General features: G+C 42.3%; 1 protein-coding gene across 2 annotated transcripts; it reads left to right on the top strand.

Annotated features, from left to right (window-relative positions):
- The first annotated feature begins 1,782 nt into the window (after nt 1-1,782).
- MCM3 (minichromosome maintenance complex component 3) lies at nt 1,783-19,580 on the top strand. 2 transcript variants are annotated; one of them, XM_037519858.2, is made up of 17 exons: nt 1,783-1,973; nt 2,970-3,082; nt 3,475-3,683; nt 4,154-4,284; nt 6,764-7,002; nt 7,484-7,592; nt 9,503-9,656; nt 9,983-10,114; nt 10,723-10,931; nt 12,852-13,026; nt 13,383-13,509; nt 14,231-14,381; nt 14,898-15,038; nt 16,301-16,404; nt 16,900-16,985; nt 17,439-17,508; nt 18,546-19,579. In XM_037519858.2, the coding sequence occupies exons 1-17, from the start codon at nt 1,896-1,898 to the stop codon at nt 18,742-18,744; spliced, it is 2,427 nt and encodes an 808-aa protein (XP_037375755.1). In that variant the 5' UTR covers nt 1,783-1,895; the 3' UTR covers nt 18,745-19,579. The 2 variants fall into 2 exon arrangements, with proteins under 2 accessions (XP_037375755.1, XP_037375756.1); XM_037519859.2 differs by lacking the exon at nt 2,970-3,082 and having other exon boundaries at nt 1,921-1,973; nt 18,546-19,580.
- Nucleotides 19,581-20,259: the final 679 nt, after the last annotated feature.

Below are 20,259 nucleotides of genomic sequence, written 5' to 3'. Positions count from 1 at the left end.
GAATGACACAAAATACATAATAACATAAACTGTATACAGATAACCAAAAATATATATGCACAGACAGTGGCACATACATTTGTTTAGGCATGTTATACTTGGAGTATTTATCAGAGCACAGTGAATCTTGGAGACCTTCAAACATAAGTTAGTATTTAATGGGCCAAGGTAGATTTACCAGGTATCTACTACTGGGCAAGTATTTTAGCTCCCTGTTCTGCAAGAACACATGCTGGGGCAAAAGGAAGGTCTCTATTGAGCACTGGGTGTATACATAGAAAAAAAGTTCATCGAACTCTACACTTAAGCGCACAATACCTTTGTGATTTTACAGTTTCTAAATAATATCTCAAAAAACTGGTAAAACTATAATTAAAAACAAATTGCAAAAGACTAAAAAATAAAACTTGGAGAGGCAGTTGATCTTTTATTTATAATTTTAGATTTCCTTTACAATACTGATTGATACTTAACAGTGGGGTTTAACATTTGTTTTTCGAGTTATCTTTTTAAAAACGGTTATTTAGAAAGATCCTGTGATCAGAATACAGGAATATAATTACATATGACTATAAAGTGGAGAATGCCTTTCATTTACCCTTTTGAAAGATGGTGTAGTACTTCCGTCGAGAACGTTCTCTAACTTAACAAACGAGGCCATATCCAGGGGGAAAGAGGTACATAACGAAAATTTTTCTTTCACTTCACCTTCCTCCGTGGCATGATATTTGTATGGGATAAAAGCAACTGTGCTCACAGAAACATCAATTCCAAAGAGCACCTGCACCCCTATGTTTAGAGCAGCACTATTTACAATAGCTAAGCTTTGGAAACAGCCCAAATGCCCAAAAATAGATCACTGGATCAAGATGTGTTACATATACACCATGGAATATTACTCAGCATTCAAAAAAGATAAACACATGCAATTTGCAGCAACATGGATGGCGCTGGAAGGGATCATGCTCAGCGAAATAAGCCAAAAAGAAAAAGAAAAATACCGGATGGTCTCACTCATAGCAGGAATCTAGAAAACTTAAATAAGGGACCAGGAAAAAGAATAACTATAAGAAAGAAAATATCAAAATCGACAAACAACTATGAACCAGAGACACTCTATGGCGGGTGGGGGGCGGGAAAAGGAGGGCTTGGGGTCGAAATAAGGGGGTTGTAATTGTATGGGGAATTAAAAAAAAAAAAAAAAAAAAAAAAAGCAACTGTGCTCAGAGAGCAAATGGGTCGCCGAACTAGTGTACATGACCTTTCTCGAAGATGCTATTTTATTTTCCATGCCAGATTCTCAAAATTCACCTTTTTTTTCCTTGGATGCCACCTAAGGACAGGTGCTTGAGAAACAAGGATATACTTTTAAAATGATTAGCTTTCAAGTTAAGCCCCTTCCGCAGCACTTAGCCCACTTTCTGTGTAAACGCAGCGCTGCGCTCGTCCACTTTGCGGTAGGTCCCGGAAGCGCAGCGTGAAAGAATTAGGCAAAACATCCGGGCAAAGGGGAAGACTACGACTCCCAGAATGCAACCGTCCCCCAGCTGCCCAATGGCCAGGCAGCTCAGTTAGAGCCTCTCGATTCCATTGGTCAGTCATCCTGTCCGTGAGGGAGTAGCGTGGAGGGGAGTGTACAGAGGTCGGAAGGTGCATTTCCCGCCACCGCGAGGTCGCTCTCGGAAAACCCGAAGAAAAAGAAACTCTCGATTGGGCCCTTGTTTTGTGACGTACGAGGAATCAGCCTATCAGAATCGGTATGGGCTCCCGGTGATCCCGCCCCTTCCTGTGGTCATCTTTGGTGGCGGGAAAACTTCTGAAGTTTTCGCGCCGGGGCGGTGTCACCTGAGAATCCTCTGCACGACTTTGGGGGAGGCAATTTCTAGGCGGCAGGAATGGCGGGGACCGTGGTGGTGGACGATGTGGAGCAGCGGGAGGCGCAGAGAGACTACCTGGACTTCTTGGATGACGAGGTGAAGGAGGCGCGGGCTCGCGAGACCGGTGCCTGCAGCCCCCGGGGACGTGCACTGGCGGCGGCCACCGGCCAGGCTGGCCCAGGGGCCAGAGGCCTGCCAGGCATCCAGACGGCGGCGGCCCAGCTGCTCAAGCGGCTCTGGAGGCTTCTGTCCCGATCTTGTAGTTTTCTCGCAGTGCAGGCAGTAGTTAGTTGGTTTTTTGTAGGTAAACCCTTAGAGAGCGAGCCTGTAACTTAATACTAAGTTCATGGCCAGGTCGCGAAAGGCGACAGGTTTCTTCAAATGCAAACAAAATAGCAAAGACTACTTTGACCTTTTCGGAAAAGCTCCTTGCTGTCTTCATTTAGGGAAAGGGGAATAACTGCTGTAGGACTCTGGTGCCCCTCCGAGAGGTGGCATGGCCGTAGTTTAGTGACTTCCTGTTAGGAGGAAAAAGACTTCCTAATGTCACCGCATTCTTTTTTAATACCAGCGGGGATGCAGAGAAAAAATGTGTGGTATGCAGGCAGAGGATTGTGCATTTACCCCAAAATTGAAAGCCATCGAATGTTAAGTGGCTTGAATGGTTGCTAATACTGTCTTAAATAAATAGCTCAGGCTGCCTACTCCTTAACTCTTTTATGGTGATTCTTAAAAGAAAAATTATTTTAATTTGAATATTAAAAGTCTGCTTAGTTTACTTCTTAACAAGCCTTTTACTGATTTTTGTTTTAAACTTCTCATGAGCTCCATTTAATTCCCTATTAAAGGTTGGGAAATAAGGGTTGATCTTAATAGGAATAGCATGGACCTTAGAAAGTCGTATAATTCCTACCCAGTCACCTGAGGGTGTGTATGAGATCTGAAGCTAGTGAGTGGAAATATGGGAGAAATCAGGTTTCAACTCTGCTGCAGGGATTGACATATTTATCTTGCTGTAAGTGCAGCCTCTGTTTAAAAACATGTTATTGGTTGAATTTGTGTCTGTTAAACTATGTGGTGTGTGTTTTGCAGGAAGACCAGGGAATTTATCAGAGTAAAGTTCGGGAGCTAATCAGTGACAATCAGTACCGTTTGATTGTCAATGTGAATGACCTGCGCAGGAAAAATGAAAAGAGGGCTAACCGGTGAGTGGCAAAGGCTCCCAAGGGGATATCCTGGCTCTTGGTGAGAATGGTGACCCTCTCTTTTCCCCAGACTGGAGCAGGTTTCCCAGGCCAGGACCTGGAAACTCTCATTACCCCACCTGCTTTTATGTTTTTTCCTTCCTCCAAAAGAATGTGGTGAGCATTTTCCTCTTAGGAGCTCTTTGCTTTTTTATATCTTTATAAATTGAGTTACAGTTAACTCTCAGTTCTGATTTGTTTTACTGAGTCTTGTAGAATGTCAGGAGCAAGTGGGAGCTGGATTTTAATTTTGTGGCTTTGAGCATCTAAGCATGGTCCACTTCGGTTTTGGGGTCAATTTTTGGAGTTTTGCCCTTTGTTGTCTAATTTTTTTTTCTCTTGCCCATATGCAGACTCCTGAACAATGCCTTTGAGGAACTGGTTGCTTTCCAGGGGGCCTTAAAGGATTTTGTGGCCTCCATTGATGCTACCTATGCCAAGCAGTATGAGGAGTTCTACATAGGATTGGAGGGTAGTTTTGGCTCCAAGCATGTCTCTCCCCGAACTCTTACCTCTTGCTTCCTCAGCTGTGTAGTCTGCGTGGAGGGCATTGTCACTAAATGTGAGTAAATTAAAGTGTGGGTCCAAGGAAGTGGATGTGGAATTGACTTAGGTGGGATGCAAAAGCAGGAGAGGCAGAATAGAGCTGTGTAGTGGTAGCTTCAGAAAGCAGATCATTGAAATTATGTGGAGGAACTCTGAGTGTGGACAGTGATTAGGGGGACCTTGAATGACCAGCTGTGCTAGCAGAATGATGAATTCAGCTAAGAATGAAAGAGTCTTGTCTCTTGGCAGTCTTCTTATTTTAATGGTGACCAGCTATTTGTCCTCTGGGATCAGTTATAAAGGTTTACATGGAATTGATGATGTTCTGTGTAGAAGAAATAAGAAAATGAATAAATGACAAGTAACTCCAAAGGAGCTTGAACTAGTCAGAATCACAGTATTTAGAGTCATTTGCTTGCCTGGGTTAGATCCCACCTCTATTACTGTCTGGTTGGGTGAATCTGTGTGCACATTTTCCATTCGTAGGTTCTCTAGTTCGTCCTAAAGTTGTCCGCAGTGTCCACTACTGTCCTGCTACCAAGAAGACCATCGAGCGACGATACTCTGATCTCACTACCCTTGTGGCCTTTCCCTCGAGCTCTGTCTATCCTACCAAGGTGAGGGGACTGAATTGATTGGGCTTCTTTGAAGACTGGAGTTAAATGTGTCAGTTTTAATGCAAGTAACTGGGTAATACATGAAGTTGTATTTTTTTTTCCCTAGTGGTAGTTAGGGTGAAAAGTAAGAATCAATCTAAAGGAAATATTTAGATTGCTCACCAAAGTTTAATATGCAAAGTTGCATTTAATTTTTTTTTAAAGAATAAATTTTCACTTTAGAAAATTTAGAAAATTATGGAGGGTTGAAAGAAGGAAAAAGTATCTGCTCTGTATTGATCTTGCAGCAAAGTTATCATTGTATGTAATTTTGCAGTCTACTTAATAAGGAAAATACTTAATGCTATAATATTACTATATAATCTTTGCAAATATTTCACTGTGGGTTTGGGAGAAAGGTAGACAAGGGAAATGGCTTTATTCTTAGTGTTCAGATTGATCCAAATTGAGAATGCTGCAGGGCTTTCTTATTGAGACAAGGTGATTAATACTGATAACTTGATGTCTGAATTCATTCTATCAAGGAATATGTCCCCATCATCAAGTTTTAATTGAGAGTTACAATATTGTTAGGCACTGTGAATCGTAATAAGACCCAGTCCTTGTGTTCAGTTTTGTCAGCTCATGAAGGAATTGTAATAACAATTAAAACAAGAAAAAATATCTTAGAATTTTAATTGAGACATATTTGAGAATCATTTGGTTGACCTCCAGATGAAATGCTGAGGTACAGAGAGGTTCAAAGACTTACTTATGGTCCCAGTTGTGACAGTACTAAGAACTAGGCCTAGGTCTTTTTACTTCTGGCCGGTTACATTTTCTGTCACCCTACTCCATTCTCTTAAAAACCCTAATTTCCAAAATTTCTTTTCCTGCAAGTACTCAGGAGTATTCTACTGACTACTGTGGCCAAGCTTCTTTCCCCGAGACCTGAAGTACATCAGACCAGCTCTCCTAGATCTAGTGTGCTTCAGAGCACTGGCTTTGAACTTGAGTCCTGGTGCTACTACTTATTGTGTGACCTTGAGGAACTTATTCAACCCTCCTAGTCTCAATTTCCTTATTTGTAAAATGCAAATATATCTACTTTATTGAATTGTGATGATTACATGAGATAATTTCATGAAATAATAGCACAGCACCCTGCATGTAGTAAGCACTTGGTAAGTGATAACTTGTATTAGAAAATTCAAATGGGGCCTCCCTGGTGACGCACAGGGTTAAGCACCACACTGTGAAGCAATCCGCAGCCTCTGCAGCACAAGTTCGATCCCCGGCCTACCAGGGAGCAACCCACATGGCGCAGCAGACCTCTCCTGGCTCTCCCGCTGCTTCCCTGAGCAGTGTATTTCAGTCAGTCTGCCTGTTCTGTCCCCTACTCTGTCTCTGGTGAATCCTCCTACCACCCCTGCATCTCTGGCCTGTACCCTAGCTCTTGTTTGCATAAATAAATAAATCTTTAAAAAAAAGAAAGAAAATTCAAATGACAGGGAAGTGAAACGTCAAGAATATTTTTACTGAAGTTTTAGTAGACAGGAAAGCTCACATAAGGGTATAGTTTGATAAAGTTTTAGAAGCTGATTATACCTGTAAAACAGCCTCTAAATCAGGAAATAAAACCTCACTAGTATTAAGATGCCCTTTGTGAGGACTGACTCCCCAAGAGTAACCCTATCCTGATGTCCAACAGTATAGATTACCTTTACCTGTTTTTATACTTTACTCTTCTGTTGGTCTTGTTTGTGGGATTCATCCATGTTATATATAGATGTGTTTCATACATTGTCCTTGTGTACATGCAGCACATTTTTTAACCTTTTTGTTGACAGCATTTGGATATTTTCTGATTTGGGGCTATTGGGATTCATGCTGCTGTGAACACTGTAGTACAGAGCTTTGAGTGAACGTTTCTGTTGACTATTACCTAGGAATGGGAATACTGCTACGTAGTGTAGGCATATATTTAGCTTTAGTAGGGGAAGTAAGAATCTTAATTTAGGTGTAAATATTGCCATATCCCTCATACTATAGCTTGCCCCTTCCATCAGGTAGTCTGTTACTGGAAGAGATAGGAGTGGAAAAAGCAGAAGTTACTTGGTTTTCTTTTGTTCCTGGATACTGAAAGATCATGAAGTCATCTCCGAATTACATTTGTTTCCCCTGGTAGCTTAGGGATTAAGTCTCAATGCTATCAACGCTATGGCCTGAGTTTGATCTCCATCCAGGGAGCTAACCCACATAGTGCAGCAACAGACTCTCCTGTCTTGCCAGCTGCAGTGTATTTCAGTTAGTCTGCCTGATCTGCTGCCCACTCTGTCTTGGTGAATCCTCTCACCCCTGCACCTCTAACCTACGCCCAGTTCCTCTATGCAAAAAACACAAAGACAAATAAAAACAAACATTTGTTTCCTACAGTACAAGTTGTGGCATTTCTGAGGCAAACCTGAGCTGAATTTGCTTTTCTGTATGTCTTTTTCAGGATGAGGAAAACAACCCCCTTGAGACAGAATATGGCCTTTCTGTCTACAAGGATCACCAGACCATCACCATCCAGGAGATGCCGGAGAAGGCCCCTGCAGGCCAGCTTCCCCGCTCTGTGGACGTCATTCTGGATAATGACTTGGTGGATAAAGTAAAACCTGGTGACAGAGTGCAGGTGGTGGGGACCTACCGCTGCCTGCCTGGCAAGAAGGGAGGCTACACCTCAGGGACTTTCAGGTAAGGGGTGGTTATGAAGAATTAGAAATGTTGCTGGCACTTTCACTTCTGAGTTTTCTTTCTCTGGCTTGCATTTTCCAGAGAATTATCACAAACAGGTGGTGTATTCTACCTGCTTGGGTGTTGGGGTACCTCTTTTTTTGCAGATGAAATTGGGAGTTATAGCTTATGCTTAGAGTTGGGGGGTCACTGGTAACATGATTATAGCCTCATGGCTTCCCTGGAAGTTTCTAATAAAATCCAACCTTCTTCCTGTACATGCTTCTCTGTGAAGCTCTAGGTGAGCAGGAGATAAATAAATTTTTGAGATGAGGCACCATTAGTATATTTAGGCCATAGATGAAGAATCAGATTTGCTATTGTACATTAGTAGCCTAAAAAAGCTAAAAAGCTTTTTTATTGTACATTAGTAGCCTAAAAAAGCTTACGATGTTAGGTATTGAAAATAGCAGAATTCCTCTTTTTCTTCTCTTTGTCTCAGGACTGTCCTGATTGCCTGTAATGTGAAGCAAATGAGCAAGGACATTCAACCTTCATTCTCTGCGGAGGATATAGCCAAGATCAAGAAGTTCAGTAAAACCCGTTCCAAGGTCTGGAGATCCTTTAGGGATTTGGGAGCAGGGATGGGTTTGTAAAGGTTTGAGGGTGACCATCTTGGTACTGCCTCGGGAGGAAGTCAAGGTTTTTTCCTCTGAAGTATCTGGTTCTAGCTTCTAGTTTTGACTCAGTAAGTAAAAGGGTGGTTTTGCTGTTCACTCTTTAATACTTCTATTGTGCTACTTGCTGGCTTGCTAAATAAACCTGATGTTCATAGAATAGGAGTTAGAATATCAGTGTTTCAGGAGTCTACAAAAGACACAGTGATACATTTTTACTCAAATTTAAAATATTTTCTCCAGCCTTTTTTTAAAAGACAGAATGTCCATTTTTAAGAAAATTCTTTTTTTGTAAATGTTATTGATGAGCCAATTGTTTAAATAACTATAACTGTGGAGTAGAACTTTGAACTTCTACAGGGCAGTCTTTACTCACTCTCCACCAGAGGTCCAGTGCGATCACTATATCCAATTACCTGCTTTGCCTCCATTACCTTTGTTAACCACTGTTTTTCAGAGTCTTAGAGTTATTTTTTGTTGTTGTTGTTGTTACTTATATTCTGCAAATATGTGAAACCATCCACTAACTTTTTCACTTTCTGACTTTACTTAGTTAATTGCCTCAGAATCCATCCATTTTGTTCCAAAGGCAATATTTCTGCTTTTATGATCGTTGAGTAGAATTGAATTGAGTACAAATACACAATTTCTTTATCCATTATCCAGTCCATTGTTGATGGGCATTTAGGCTCCACAACTTGGCTATTGGAATAATACTGCTATGAACATATAGGCAGGGGTCCATAAATCTTTTTATATGAGTGTTTTCATATTCTTTGGGTAAATACTTAGATATGGTATTAATAATTCCTGGCATTTCCATTTTTAATTTTATGATGTGCCTCCTTTCTATTTTCTATACAGACTATACCAATTTACATTCCTACCAGCAGTAGATGAGTGTTGTTTTTTTTCCATATCCTTGATGACATCTAGTCTTCTTGATATGGACCATTCTTACGGGTGTGAGGTGATAGTTCAATGTGGTTTTAATGTGCATTTTCCTTATAATGAGTGTTGTTGAACATTCTTCACATAGGCCACCTGTATGTGTCCTCTGGACAAGTGTCCGTTTAGGTGTTTTGACCATTTTTTAGTGGATCATTTGTTTCATTTTTGTTGATTTCTTTATATATTTTAGGAATTAACCCCTCTTTGTATGTATGTTCCTGCAGTCTGTAGGTTGCCTTTTTGTTTTTGTGGTGGCTTCTTTCACAGTATAAAAGCTTCTTATTTTGATGTAGTCGCATTTGTTTATATTTACTTTTGTTTCCTTGTCTTGGGAGTTGTGTCCTCAAAGCTATCTCTGCGGTTGATGTATAGTAGTGTATCACCTCTGCTTTCTCTTACGTATTTCATGGTGTCAGGTCTTATTCCAAGTCTAATCCATTTTGAATTAATTTTTGTGCATGGAGTTAAATAATAATCTAGTTTCATTTTTTTGTATGTGGCTGCCCAAGTTCCCCAACACCATTTGTTGAAGAATGTCCACACTTATAATTGAATAAAATATGTGTATGTATAATAAAGATGTTACATACAAAATAAAGATTTCTGCTGAAGCACAGTACACATTTTTAGTAAACCTAAAATATTATGGACCTAGAAACATTTCACAAAGATTAAACCTCTAAGCAAGTTTTAGGATTCTCTCATCCACTGTACCTGTTCTGATAATGACCTGGTCAATATGATTTACCTTAAGAAGAAGCTTTTGCAGTTAGGCAATGTCCATATTTGTGTATTTCTCAAAGAGTTCCCTATAGTAAAAGTGTGAAGTGTACCTCAGTACACCCTCATTGAACCTCACTAGCCTTGCTCTTCTATGGTTACTCTTCCTGTAGGATATCTTTGACCAACTTGCTAAGTCATTGGCCCCTAGTATCCACGGGCATGACTATGTCAAGAAAGCAATTCTTTGCTTGCTCTTGGGAGGTGTGGAACGAGACCTTGAAAACGGCAGCCACATCCGTGGGGACATCAATGTTCTTCTAATAGGTATGTTGTTGGGGATATGCTTTAGACTGTTGATCTTTTCTTGTAATATATAGTTGTGGGAATCTATCATCTGTAAGTTTGTGATTTCTGTGTTTTTTTGTCCCATCAAAGGGAAAAAAGCTAAAATGAATCTGTTATCATTTCTAGATTTCTGATTTACATGGCTAAAATGTATTTCTCCATGAATGATAAAGAGAAATTGAGGAAATAATATTAATAACCAGTTACTGTATGTTTCTTGTGCTAGAAGTTATGCTAGAAAAACAGTACTTGCTGGGGCTTGGGAGGGTTTTCCTCAGGTCACCACTGTCACTGTCCAATTACAGGAGACCCATCTGTTGCCAAGTCTCAGCTCCTGCGGTATGTGCTTTGCACTGCACCCCGGGCAATCCCTACTACTGGCCGGGGCTCCTCTGGAGTGGGTCTGACAGCTGCTGTCACCACAGACCAGGAAACAGGTAAAAGTGCAAGAGTCCTTGGCAAAGGACCCAGCAGTGAGGTTGAGCATACTTCTTGGAGCTTGCTCTAGGCATGGGCTTTTGTTGGGATGACGGTTACACTTGAGACATTAATTTGGGCTGCATTGTAGGGGGCTGAGTATATAGTAGTAGTGGGTGAACTAAGTCTTTGAGTGGCCCTCCATTGACAAGAACATCTCCTAGAAAGTGATTTAAAAGGGTTTTGAAGGAGGAGAAATCTTAGCAATTTGTAAGGAAATTAAAAATGAAGACTGTACTGTTTGATATATTAGAGGATGGGACTTAAAGACTAGTACTAAGAGAACAGAGATCTAGTTGGGAAATTATTTGAGACCGGAGAGAGAGAACTATAGTGATGTTATACAACAATGGATGTTTGTTGATGTTTCAGTGCTAAGGGTTCCCAGTGGAATGAGGAGATAAACTTTTTACATGGACCTGGAAAGGTGACCCTTTTGGGGTTCCTCTTTAAGCTTTGAGAGCTGAATTTTCAACTTTCCCATGTATTGACAGTGAGGGGTCGAAATCCTTCTCTTTTCCCCTATAATCTGGGCCATAACACATATTTTTCTTTTTCTACTTCCCAGGGGAACGCCGTCTAGAAGCGGGCGCCATGGTCTTGGCTGACCGAGGTGTGGTTTGCATTGATGAATTTGACAAGATGTCTGACATGGACCGCACGGCCATCCACGAAGTCATGGAGCAAGGCCGAGTCACCATTGCCAAGGCTGGCATCCATGCTCGGCTGAATGCCCGCTGCAGTGTTTTGGCAGCAGCCAACCCTGTCTATGGCAGGGTGAGTGGAATCAGCCTCTGAACTGATTTGCTTTTTCTTACTGGCAACAGTCTATTATTCCGTTTTATGGCTTTAATAGTAACTTGTTTAACTAATCTCCATTTGATGAGTGATTTTCCTCTCTGCTATGATGAATGAAGTTGTAGTAAATATCCCTTTATGTATATTTAGTTACATATATAGGCACATATATGTATGTGCCTATATATGTATATGCATATATATTTATGTGTATATTTGATAAATACCTAGTGTTGGAATTACTGAATTAAAAGTGTACATGCATTTTTGTTTAGAGATTGCCAGATTGCCCTTTTTAAAGATTGTACTGTAATAAGACTGCTAACTAACAATACTGTAAATACTTTATCAACGTCTCATAGTAACCTTGTGAGGTAGAGAGTTATCCTCCTTTTACAGATGAGGAAGTGGAAATATAAGAGGTTAAGTAATTTGCCGAAGACTGACAATGATGCTTACTGGGAAATGGCAGTCAGGAATTTTTTTCTTTTTAAGATTTTATTTATTTTCATGTAGAACTGGGGTACAGGCTAGAGGTGCGGGGGATGAGAGGATTCACCAGAGACAGAGTGGGTAACAGAACAGGCAGATCGACAGAAATACACTGCTGAGGGGAGCAGCAGGCCAGACAGGAGAGGTCTGTTGAGCCATGTGGGTCAGCTCCCTGGCTGGGGATTGAACTCATGCTGCAGTGACTGCTGATAGCTTGATAGCGCTGAGACTTAACCCTTTGCACCACCAGGGAGGCCCAAGCAGTCAGGATTTGAACCCAGAGCCCAGCATGTGCTCTGGCAATTTATGATCTCGTGGTTCGTGAGAATACTTTTGGTGTCTTTTGGTGTTTTTGGTGTCTTTTATTTTTAATTGTTTCAGTGTCTTGTTTTTAATTGGAATAAATAGCACTGACTTATGAAATTTATAGGTTTAAAAAGTATAGACTTCTGTATCAACATCTGGTTATACTATATTATGCTCATCATCAAAAGTCTAGTCTCCATCCAGCACCATACTGCTCTCACAGTATATGGAAATATCTATGTAGTAGTGTTTTTAAGCATACGGTGGTTGCCTGGTCTCCAGTCCAGAGTTTCTGAGTCCATATATCTGGACTGGGGGTCTTGATAGCTGTGCTTGAGAAAGGCTCCATAGGTTGATTCTAAATGTGTAGCCTGGGTTAAGAACCTCAGGTTTTTAGATTCATGGTAACATGCATTTACATCATTTTGAAGAATTTTATTGTGAAATATAGGGAGAAAAATGGCAGGTACTGAAATGGAAATCGTCAGAATCATGCAGGTTACTCTTGACTGAAGTGTTTGTGGGTGTGGACATTAGCCTCATAGGCCCCGAATTGAAAGGTAGAGAGTATGGGGCTTCTTGAGCCCAAGGGAAAATGTCCTTCATCCATTGAACATTATGATTTATAGATTATTGTCAGTTTGTTGAGATTTCACTCATTATCTTCTTAATAAGGGATTCAAAAGTTTCTAAGTGCTTCTGACTTAGCCAGCTTGTCTTGTTTATAACAGACAGGGAAGAGGAAGTCATCTTTCAGGTTGGTCCTGCCTTGGAAATGAGAGGAGCAGGGTCAAGCTTGGGACAGAGAAGCTGGTGTGGAGATCCACACTAAGCCTCCTAGAGGCCCCTAGGCTAGAACATGTAACTTCTTTACTTGGAAGAATGAGCATGATACTTTAAGTTTGCTCAGGTCACCTGAGATTCAGAGAAGAGTTGTAGGTAGAAGAGATGAAGTATTTCAATAGCTTAAAAATACTTGCTCACTGCTTAGTTTGTTTTTTAAGATCTGAGTTTCCATCCTCACTCCCATAATTCTCTGGCCCCTTTATGCTTGCTTTTTGTTGATGTTGCCTCCACTTTCCCTTTTTCTCATTTTCTCAGTATGATCAGTACAAGACCCCTATGGAGAACATTGGGCTGCAGGACTCACTACTGTCTCGATTTGACTTACTCTTCATCATGCTGGATCAGATGGATCCTGAGCAGGATCGGGAGATCTCGGACCACGTCCTTAGGATGCACCGTTACAGGGCACCTGGAGAGCAGGATGGCGATGGTGAGGCCCGGAGGACAGTAAGACTAACGGAAGGGAACCTACACAAATGATATTCCAGGTGGTGGCAGCTCTTTCAGTCTCTGGATTGATGCTAAAGACGCCCTGGCCTACCTGGCCCCTGGGGCTTATCTTGAGGTGTTTTTTGTATACTTCTGGGTCCAGGAACACCTTTAAGCATCCTCAGTGGGCTAGATGGTTCTCCCTTCCTTATTTGTGGGTTCTGCATGTCTGTTTCCTTCTGGATCCTTGCATTGCGAGTCGTCTTATATCTCTTCCCTTCCTGTGCTATGGAAGAGGCAGTTTCCCCTGAGTCAAGTTCTTGGTTACTCTCCTCTCTCCCAACTCATGTTTTTCAGCTATGCCTTTGGGTAGTGCTGTGGATGTCTTGGCCACAGATGATCCCAACTTTGACCAGGAAGACCAGCAGGACACCCAGATTTATGACAAACATGACAATCTTCTACATGGGACCAAGAAGAAAAAGTGAGCATCCCTAATACCTCTCCCTCAGGGGACCATGAGCTTTGTGTCATGACAGATCATGTGCATACCTTAACTGGGGGCATCCTGCCTTCTGGGTCATAACCTTGGGGCTTCTTCCTGGATCCACAAATAGACCCTTTTGCCTGGCTAGTTGCCTAATGTTTGTGGATGATTAAGGTTAGAGTTGATCTTTTCCTATAGGGCTTTGATGACATACCTCACTGATGATGGATGAAGGATTGTATATGTCCATTCATGATGGTTGTGAGAAGGGCCAGCAGGTAGCAAGCACTAAAGGCTTTGCAGGTGGATGGAGATGAATAAAGGAGACTTGTGATCAAGTGCTCAAAGCGTGTAATGGAGGATCCTGTGCCTCTATTTTTGGCCCTAGGGAGCATAGCATAATCTTCATGCTTGTTCGTTTGAAAACATGAAATTTGGAGTCAGAAAGTGAATTGAATTCACGTAAGCTTCTCTGAGCTATACTTGCCCCACCTATAAAAAAGGGGAAATAGTACCTAAATTTTGCAACTCCCAAATAATCCCTGTAGAATTAAATACAAATATGTGAAAGGGCCTTGTGCATGGTCCATGTCAGTGGGAATTACAATAATGAGTTGTAGGTTGTGTGTCTGCTCTGTCACTTGGCCTCCACTACTCTGAGGAGCAAAGTCACTACCACCATCAGCCCTGATGTGTGGAAATCACTGTGCGGCCCCAGGGAGAAGATGGTGAGTGCAGCTTTCATGCGGAAGTACATCCACGTGGCCAAAATCATCAAGCCCATCCTGACACAGGAGTCAGCTGCCTACATCGCGGAAGAGTACTCACGCCTGCGCAGCCAGGACAGCATGAGCTCAGATACGGCCAGGGTGAGGCCCCTGGGCGAGAGGCATCTGGGCGTCCTGGGGGTACATGGCTGTGGAGGGAGCCCCTGCTCTCTGGGAGCGCCGACAGGCTTTTACCTTAGTGTGACCTTGGACAAATAACTTGAAGCTCTTTAAGTTCCATTTTTCCCATCTATAAAGCTTCTTCAGGTTTATTAACAATGTTAAGTGACACACTGAGTTTTACTTACAAAAGCAAAGTACTCTGGACATGTAAGAAAGGGTGGTTTTTCTTTAAAATTGTACTCCTACCCTTTGTCTTTCTAGCTGTAAGATGCCTAATTTTCTTTTTTGTTGCTGCCTCCTTCAATACACACATATTTCCCTGATCATCTTCATCTTTCTGAATTTTATGTGGAGTTATGGAGAATACAGAGTGTTGAATCAATGCTTGGACTTCGTAGAGATTTTCTGGTAGTCTTTTCTCTGTCCTGTGCATTGGAAATGATGGACATGCCTAAAGAATTCTGGGTTGTAGTCCTTCCTTGTTTTCTTCCCTAGACATCTCCAGTTACAGCCCGGACACTGGAAACTCTGATTCGGTTGTCCACTGCCCACGCCAAGGCTCGCATGAGCAAGACTGTGGATCTGCAGGATGCAGAGGAGGCAGTGGAGTTGGTCCAGTATGCTTACTTCAAGAAGGTGAGGATGCAGGGCCTCCCTGGTGGCGCAAGGGGTTGAGCACAGCACTGTGAAGCTGTCTGCAGCCTCTGTAGTGCAAGTTCGATTCCCGGCTAGGGAGCTGCCCACATGGCGCAGCAGACCTCTCCTGGCTCGCCCGCTGCTCCCCTCAGCAGTGTATTTCGTCAGTCTGCCTGTTCTGTTCCCTGCTCTGTCTCTGATGAATCCTCTCACCTCCCACACCTCTGGCCTGTACCCCAGCTCTTGTAATCATAAATAATAACTGAATCTTAAAAAAAAAAAATAACCATTTAAAAAAAAAAAAGGTGAGAACGCAGATGCTTGGTGTGAGAGGCTCTTCCGAATGAATCCTTGGTGCTCAGGCTTCTCAGCCCTCTGTGGCTTACACCTGCATTTGAGAGTCAGCGAGAAGCAGCATCTGTCTGCTGGTGTTCAGCCAGCCTCTCTCCTTTCTCTGGACCTGCAGCACCAGTGGTTGTCAACACTGCTGCGTGTGAGAACCAGCTGGGAAGCTCTAGAATCTGGGTGCCACAGCCCTTATAGGCCTCAGAGACAATGGCTTATCTGATGGGCTGCACTTCCAGTCACCTGCTTCTCTGTCTACTTCTGTGTCCTTTCCCTCTTAAAAAAAAGGTGTTTCACAGGTTGACCTGGATAATCTTACTCTGCTCTGCACCTTTCCTGGGGCAGTCTCTTCAGGTGTCCCATTGATACCTCAAAAACACCTGCTAAAGTTTGAGTTCTCATGCTTGCCTGTCATCCTCCCTCCCTGTTTTCTTCACGTGACATTGTGTGTCTGTCATTTCAAATACAAGCCTGGAGGCTCTGGTTTCATTTTCCTTGTGGCCCACCCCTCTCCTTAATCTGGTGAATTATAGTCCTTTGGGGTCCAGTTGTGGGTCTGATAAGCTTTTTCTGGCTTTGTTTCTTTGTCTTAAATTTAAACATCTGATTGATATAGAATAGAAATGAATTATTTTCCATCTAGCCATTATAGACTTAAAAAAAAAATTCATCACTTTGTTCAATACTCTTTGAGTACCTGCTGTGTGAGGGACATTGAACACACCTCTCAGCGTTGATGAGATGGGTAGCAGCCTGGCCCCCTGGTCCTGGTTCTGGGACTCGGGGACAGGAGAGGCTACATGAGTGAGACCCTTGGAAGCCATTTGTGCTGATGGTGCAAAAGGGGCTCATTAGTGTTTATTCAGCTCCCCAGCGTCATCGACCCCTCCCACCCACCCAACTTGGCTTGGTCGTAGGTTCTGGAGAAAGAAAAGAAACGTAAGAAGCGAGATGAGGACGAATCAGAGACAGAAGACGAAGAGGAGAAAAGCCAGGAGGAACAAGAGCAGAAAAGGAAAAGGTAAGGAGGGCAAAGAGAAATGAAATTAAAGAAACTCCAGCTAGGCCTGGGAGGTTGAGGGTTCCTAGGGAAGGGGTGCCTAGACCTGCAGTTTGAGCAGGAAGATAACCTAGGCAAAGGAGAGTGTGAACGTCCGATCTGTAGATGATGCTTTTGACATCTTTCCTGCTGAAGAAATGCTAAGTAGAAGGAATGTTAACCCATTTGGAATTTTTTGAATATGTATTTCTAGATTCTTTCCTGAAGATTATTTTTTCCTTTCAGGCCTGGGGTTGAATTATAAGAGTGGGTAATACAGGGGGAAAAGTCTTGGGAAGAAGGGCCTTTTTGTGTTCCAGCCTATAGATATTTGGTCTTTTTCAGAAAAACTGTCTGAACAGGCCTGGGCCTCGTGTTTCACTTTGATTGTAGATAGTCCTAGTTCTTTTTTCTATGGCTGGGGGCTTTGGATCGGGCTCCCCAAATCCTTTTTCTTAACTGCCATGGGGATTTTAGGAGGAAGACAGGACACTCTGATGAGAAGGATGGAGACCCATATGACCCCTATGACTTCAGTGACACCGAGAAGGAAATGCCTCAAGGTGAGTGAGCATTCCCGCTGATGAGGAGGTGGTTCCTTTAACTCCCAACCTTTTTAGTTGCCCTGTGAGCTTTCTTGGGGCTCCCACTTGGCTCTCTGTTTGGAGACCTGTATTCAGAGGTTTTTCCCACCTTGGGAAACTAACAGTAAAAACTTTGGAAAATCAGCATGGCTCAGTTGTTTGCTCCTTCTGTATGAACTGTGCTTTTTATCAGGCCAGGTATAGGCATCTCAGATAACATGTTGAACATCTCCTGTCTGACTCAATTCTTACATTGTCCTTTCATCCTGACTGTCCTGTTTGGCCCCATTAGAACCCTTGACGGGGGAAAAAGAACGTTCAGCAATCTCAGGGACAGGGGCGGGGGGAGTGGAGAAGATCATTTCTCTGGTACTTGTGGAACTGGCTTCACCTGTTGTCTTCCCATTCTCTGCAACCTTTTGTCTTCTAAAGTGCATACTCCAAAGCCAGCAGATTCCCAGGAGACCAAGGAATCCCAGAAGGTGGAGTTGAGTGAGTCTAGGTGAGTAGGGAAGTGGCTTCCTTGTGTTGCTGAGGCCGGGACTTCTTCCCGTGGAAGGGAGTAGGTAACAGGCTGATTATAAACAGAACTCAAAACTAGAGGCCCAAGGATTTTTATATCTTTTTATATTCTGATTATAATTTCAAACTTAAAAACATTTGCAAAAATGGTGAAGAACTTGTGTGTCCTTAACCCAGAAGCCCATTTTTTTATATTTTATCATTTGCTTGATAAATACTTCTCTCTCTGGGAATTTGAAATATGATGTTCCTTCAAGGACAGGAAGAAGAGTCTTAGAGCAAGGACAAAATTTGTGTTTTATTGTAACCTTGGGTTTTTGTCACTGGGATATATAAATATTTTTAAATATATTTATATATACACATATATCGCCTTATTGAATTGTTTTTATTTGTTTTGAGATCATTTTTTTACCTCCAGAGTTTTCAGAAAGTTTTATGTATAAATTTTATTTACTGTACTTCGTAGAGACTCCACGCCTGGGGTTTTCTTTTTTCCTTTTAAGACCTAAGATACACACTGTATCTTAAAGCGCTTTCTGAATCAGCTCATGTAAGACCTCTTTATAACCACTGCAGAGTTCCATAGTGTGGATATGTAAAACTTTGTGTTTTCTAACGAGGGACATTGAAGTTCCATAAAACTACTGTTTACAATAAAACATTCTTCTGTTTACCACTGTGCACTCACTCACTTAAGTGTAGCCGTGAGGTTCATTTCCAGAAATGGACTCCCTGAGTCGAAGGTTATGTACTTTAAAACATTTAAATGCCATCCAGTTTACATTTTTACCAGTGGGGCATGTGAACACCAATTTCCCACACTCTCAAAGGATTTGTAAAATGCTATTCTCAGTGTTGCCGGAAGCTCTGTAAAGCTCTTTAAAGGGGGAAATGTGGGTGTGGAACAGCCATCAGAAGTGGTGGGTGGAGGAGTGGAGAGATGATTGGAGGATTTTCCCAGTATGGATCTTGCCTGAGCGCATCTGGGTTTGCTTGCTTTTCCCTCATGGACAGGTTGAAGGCATTCAAGGTGGCACTCTTGGAAGTGTTCCGAGAAGCTCATGCCCAGTCTGTGGGCATGAATCACCTCACAGAATCCATCAACCAGGATAAAGAAGAGCCCTTTTCTTCAGCAGAGATCCAGGCTGCACTGAGCAAGATGCAGGATGACAACCAGGTCATGGTGTCTGAAGGCATCATCTTCCTCATCTGAGGATCTTTGGGGTTCTGCTGAGAAGGTTTCCCTCATGTTTCCTGCTCCCACCAGTACCACCCCCTTGCTTTCATTGCTTGAGAATAACTGTTTAATTGAACTGAAGTTGAGGACATGTGAGGAAACTGAATCAGGACTTGGCTGAAGCTTTGGCATTGGATAAAGAAAGCTGCCATGAGGAAGAAGAACATGGGGAGGCACTAAGACTGGCATTTTCAGCAAAAGACTGGACTGTACCTCCTGCTTCTCACCCCAGATAATCAAGCCATTGTTTTTGCTCTAAAAAGCATGGGACTTCTGAGTGTTTTTTTTTTATTTTTTTATTTTTTTTTATTTTTTGGCACAACTGCTTTCTGTTTATCCTTTCTGTATTTGCTACCTGTTTCTGTTCTCAGCTCTTTGGTCTAGAACAAGCTTTGTGGGGGTTGATGCTGTTGGAGAGAAGCTATGAAGCTCGTCAAAAGGCTGAGGAAGCTAGCTTTTTCAGCAGCACCAGCTAAGACTAATAAGTACTCTTGACCTAACTATCCTAGACATTGAATAAACTTAGCCCATTTTTATACAATACACATGGCCTTAATACTGTGTGCTTTTAGGGACACACTTAATTTTGTTTTCCTTGAAAGCTCTGCCTTTCAAGATTTGCAGCTCCCGCTTTTGCACCAAGTCACCATAAGGTGGCAGCAGACTGCCATGCTCTCTTAGGGCTTCTCATCACGCCGTGTTTTCCTTAGTCACACCAGCATTTATCAGTTAAAATAGTGCAAGCCGAGCACTGCTGAATTGAAATAACCCCTTGGCTACAGGAGGCCAGTAAGTGAAAGTCCAGACAGAATGGACCTCCTGCTGACTTTTCTGAGTCAGAATCAAAAGTCTCCATGGAGAAGTAATACCTGATGTATCTTACACCTCACAATTGTGAAGAGACTCCCTTACGGAGTTCCTGTGAGAGCACTTGCACTTGGATATCCAGCCCAAGGGTTTTAGTAGTCTCTGCATGGAAGTTTGTGAAAGGGCTGAGGCGATACATCTGCTATTCTATGGTTTGGATAGTTCCTGAAGAACCTTTCGGTTACTTAAATACAAAGAAAGACAAAATTCATGTGACTTTATGGGGAGCCTGAATCACATGGATTAGACCTTTATGGAGGAGAGGTGGTGCAGTGGGTTCTCAGCTGCCTTGGTGAAGTGCTGCTTTTGCTGGGAGGAGCCCCTCACTCTGAAGCTATGAGGCAGGAGATTTTCTTTAGCTTTTCATGGCATAGGGGCATAGGCCTTTTTTTTTTTTTTTTTTAATGGAAGGCAAGATTGGGGATATCGGTTTTATGATTTATTTTTCACCGATGTGGAATTCAAACCCTTTTGGATGTGAGACTTAAGAGCAGTGCTCCCAGAGGAGGCATTTGACATTAACCGAGCACTGGTAATGAGACTGAACTGCTGGGTGCAACAGTGGGTGCAAAAATAGGACTTTTTGTTCTTGATCCTACAAGCTGAGGATATGTATGTTTAATG

The sequence above is a fragment of the Talpa occidentalis genome, unplaced genomic scaffold (assembly GCF_014898055.3).
Source record: "Talpa occidentalis isolate TD23 unplaced genomic scaffold, MPIMG_talOcc4v2.1 talOcc4.2, whole genome shotgun sequence".
Lineage (NCBI taxonomy): Eukaryota > Metazoa > Chordata > Mammalia > Eulipotyphla > Talpidae > Talpa > Talpa occidentalis.
Note: the sequence above shows the minus strand (reverse complement) of the source record. Positions and strands in the feature narration are given on the sequence as shown.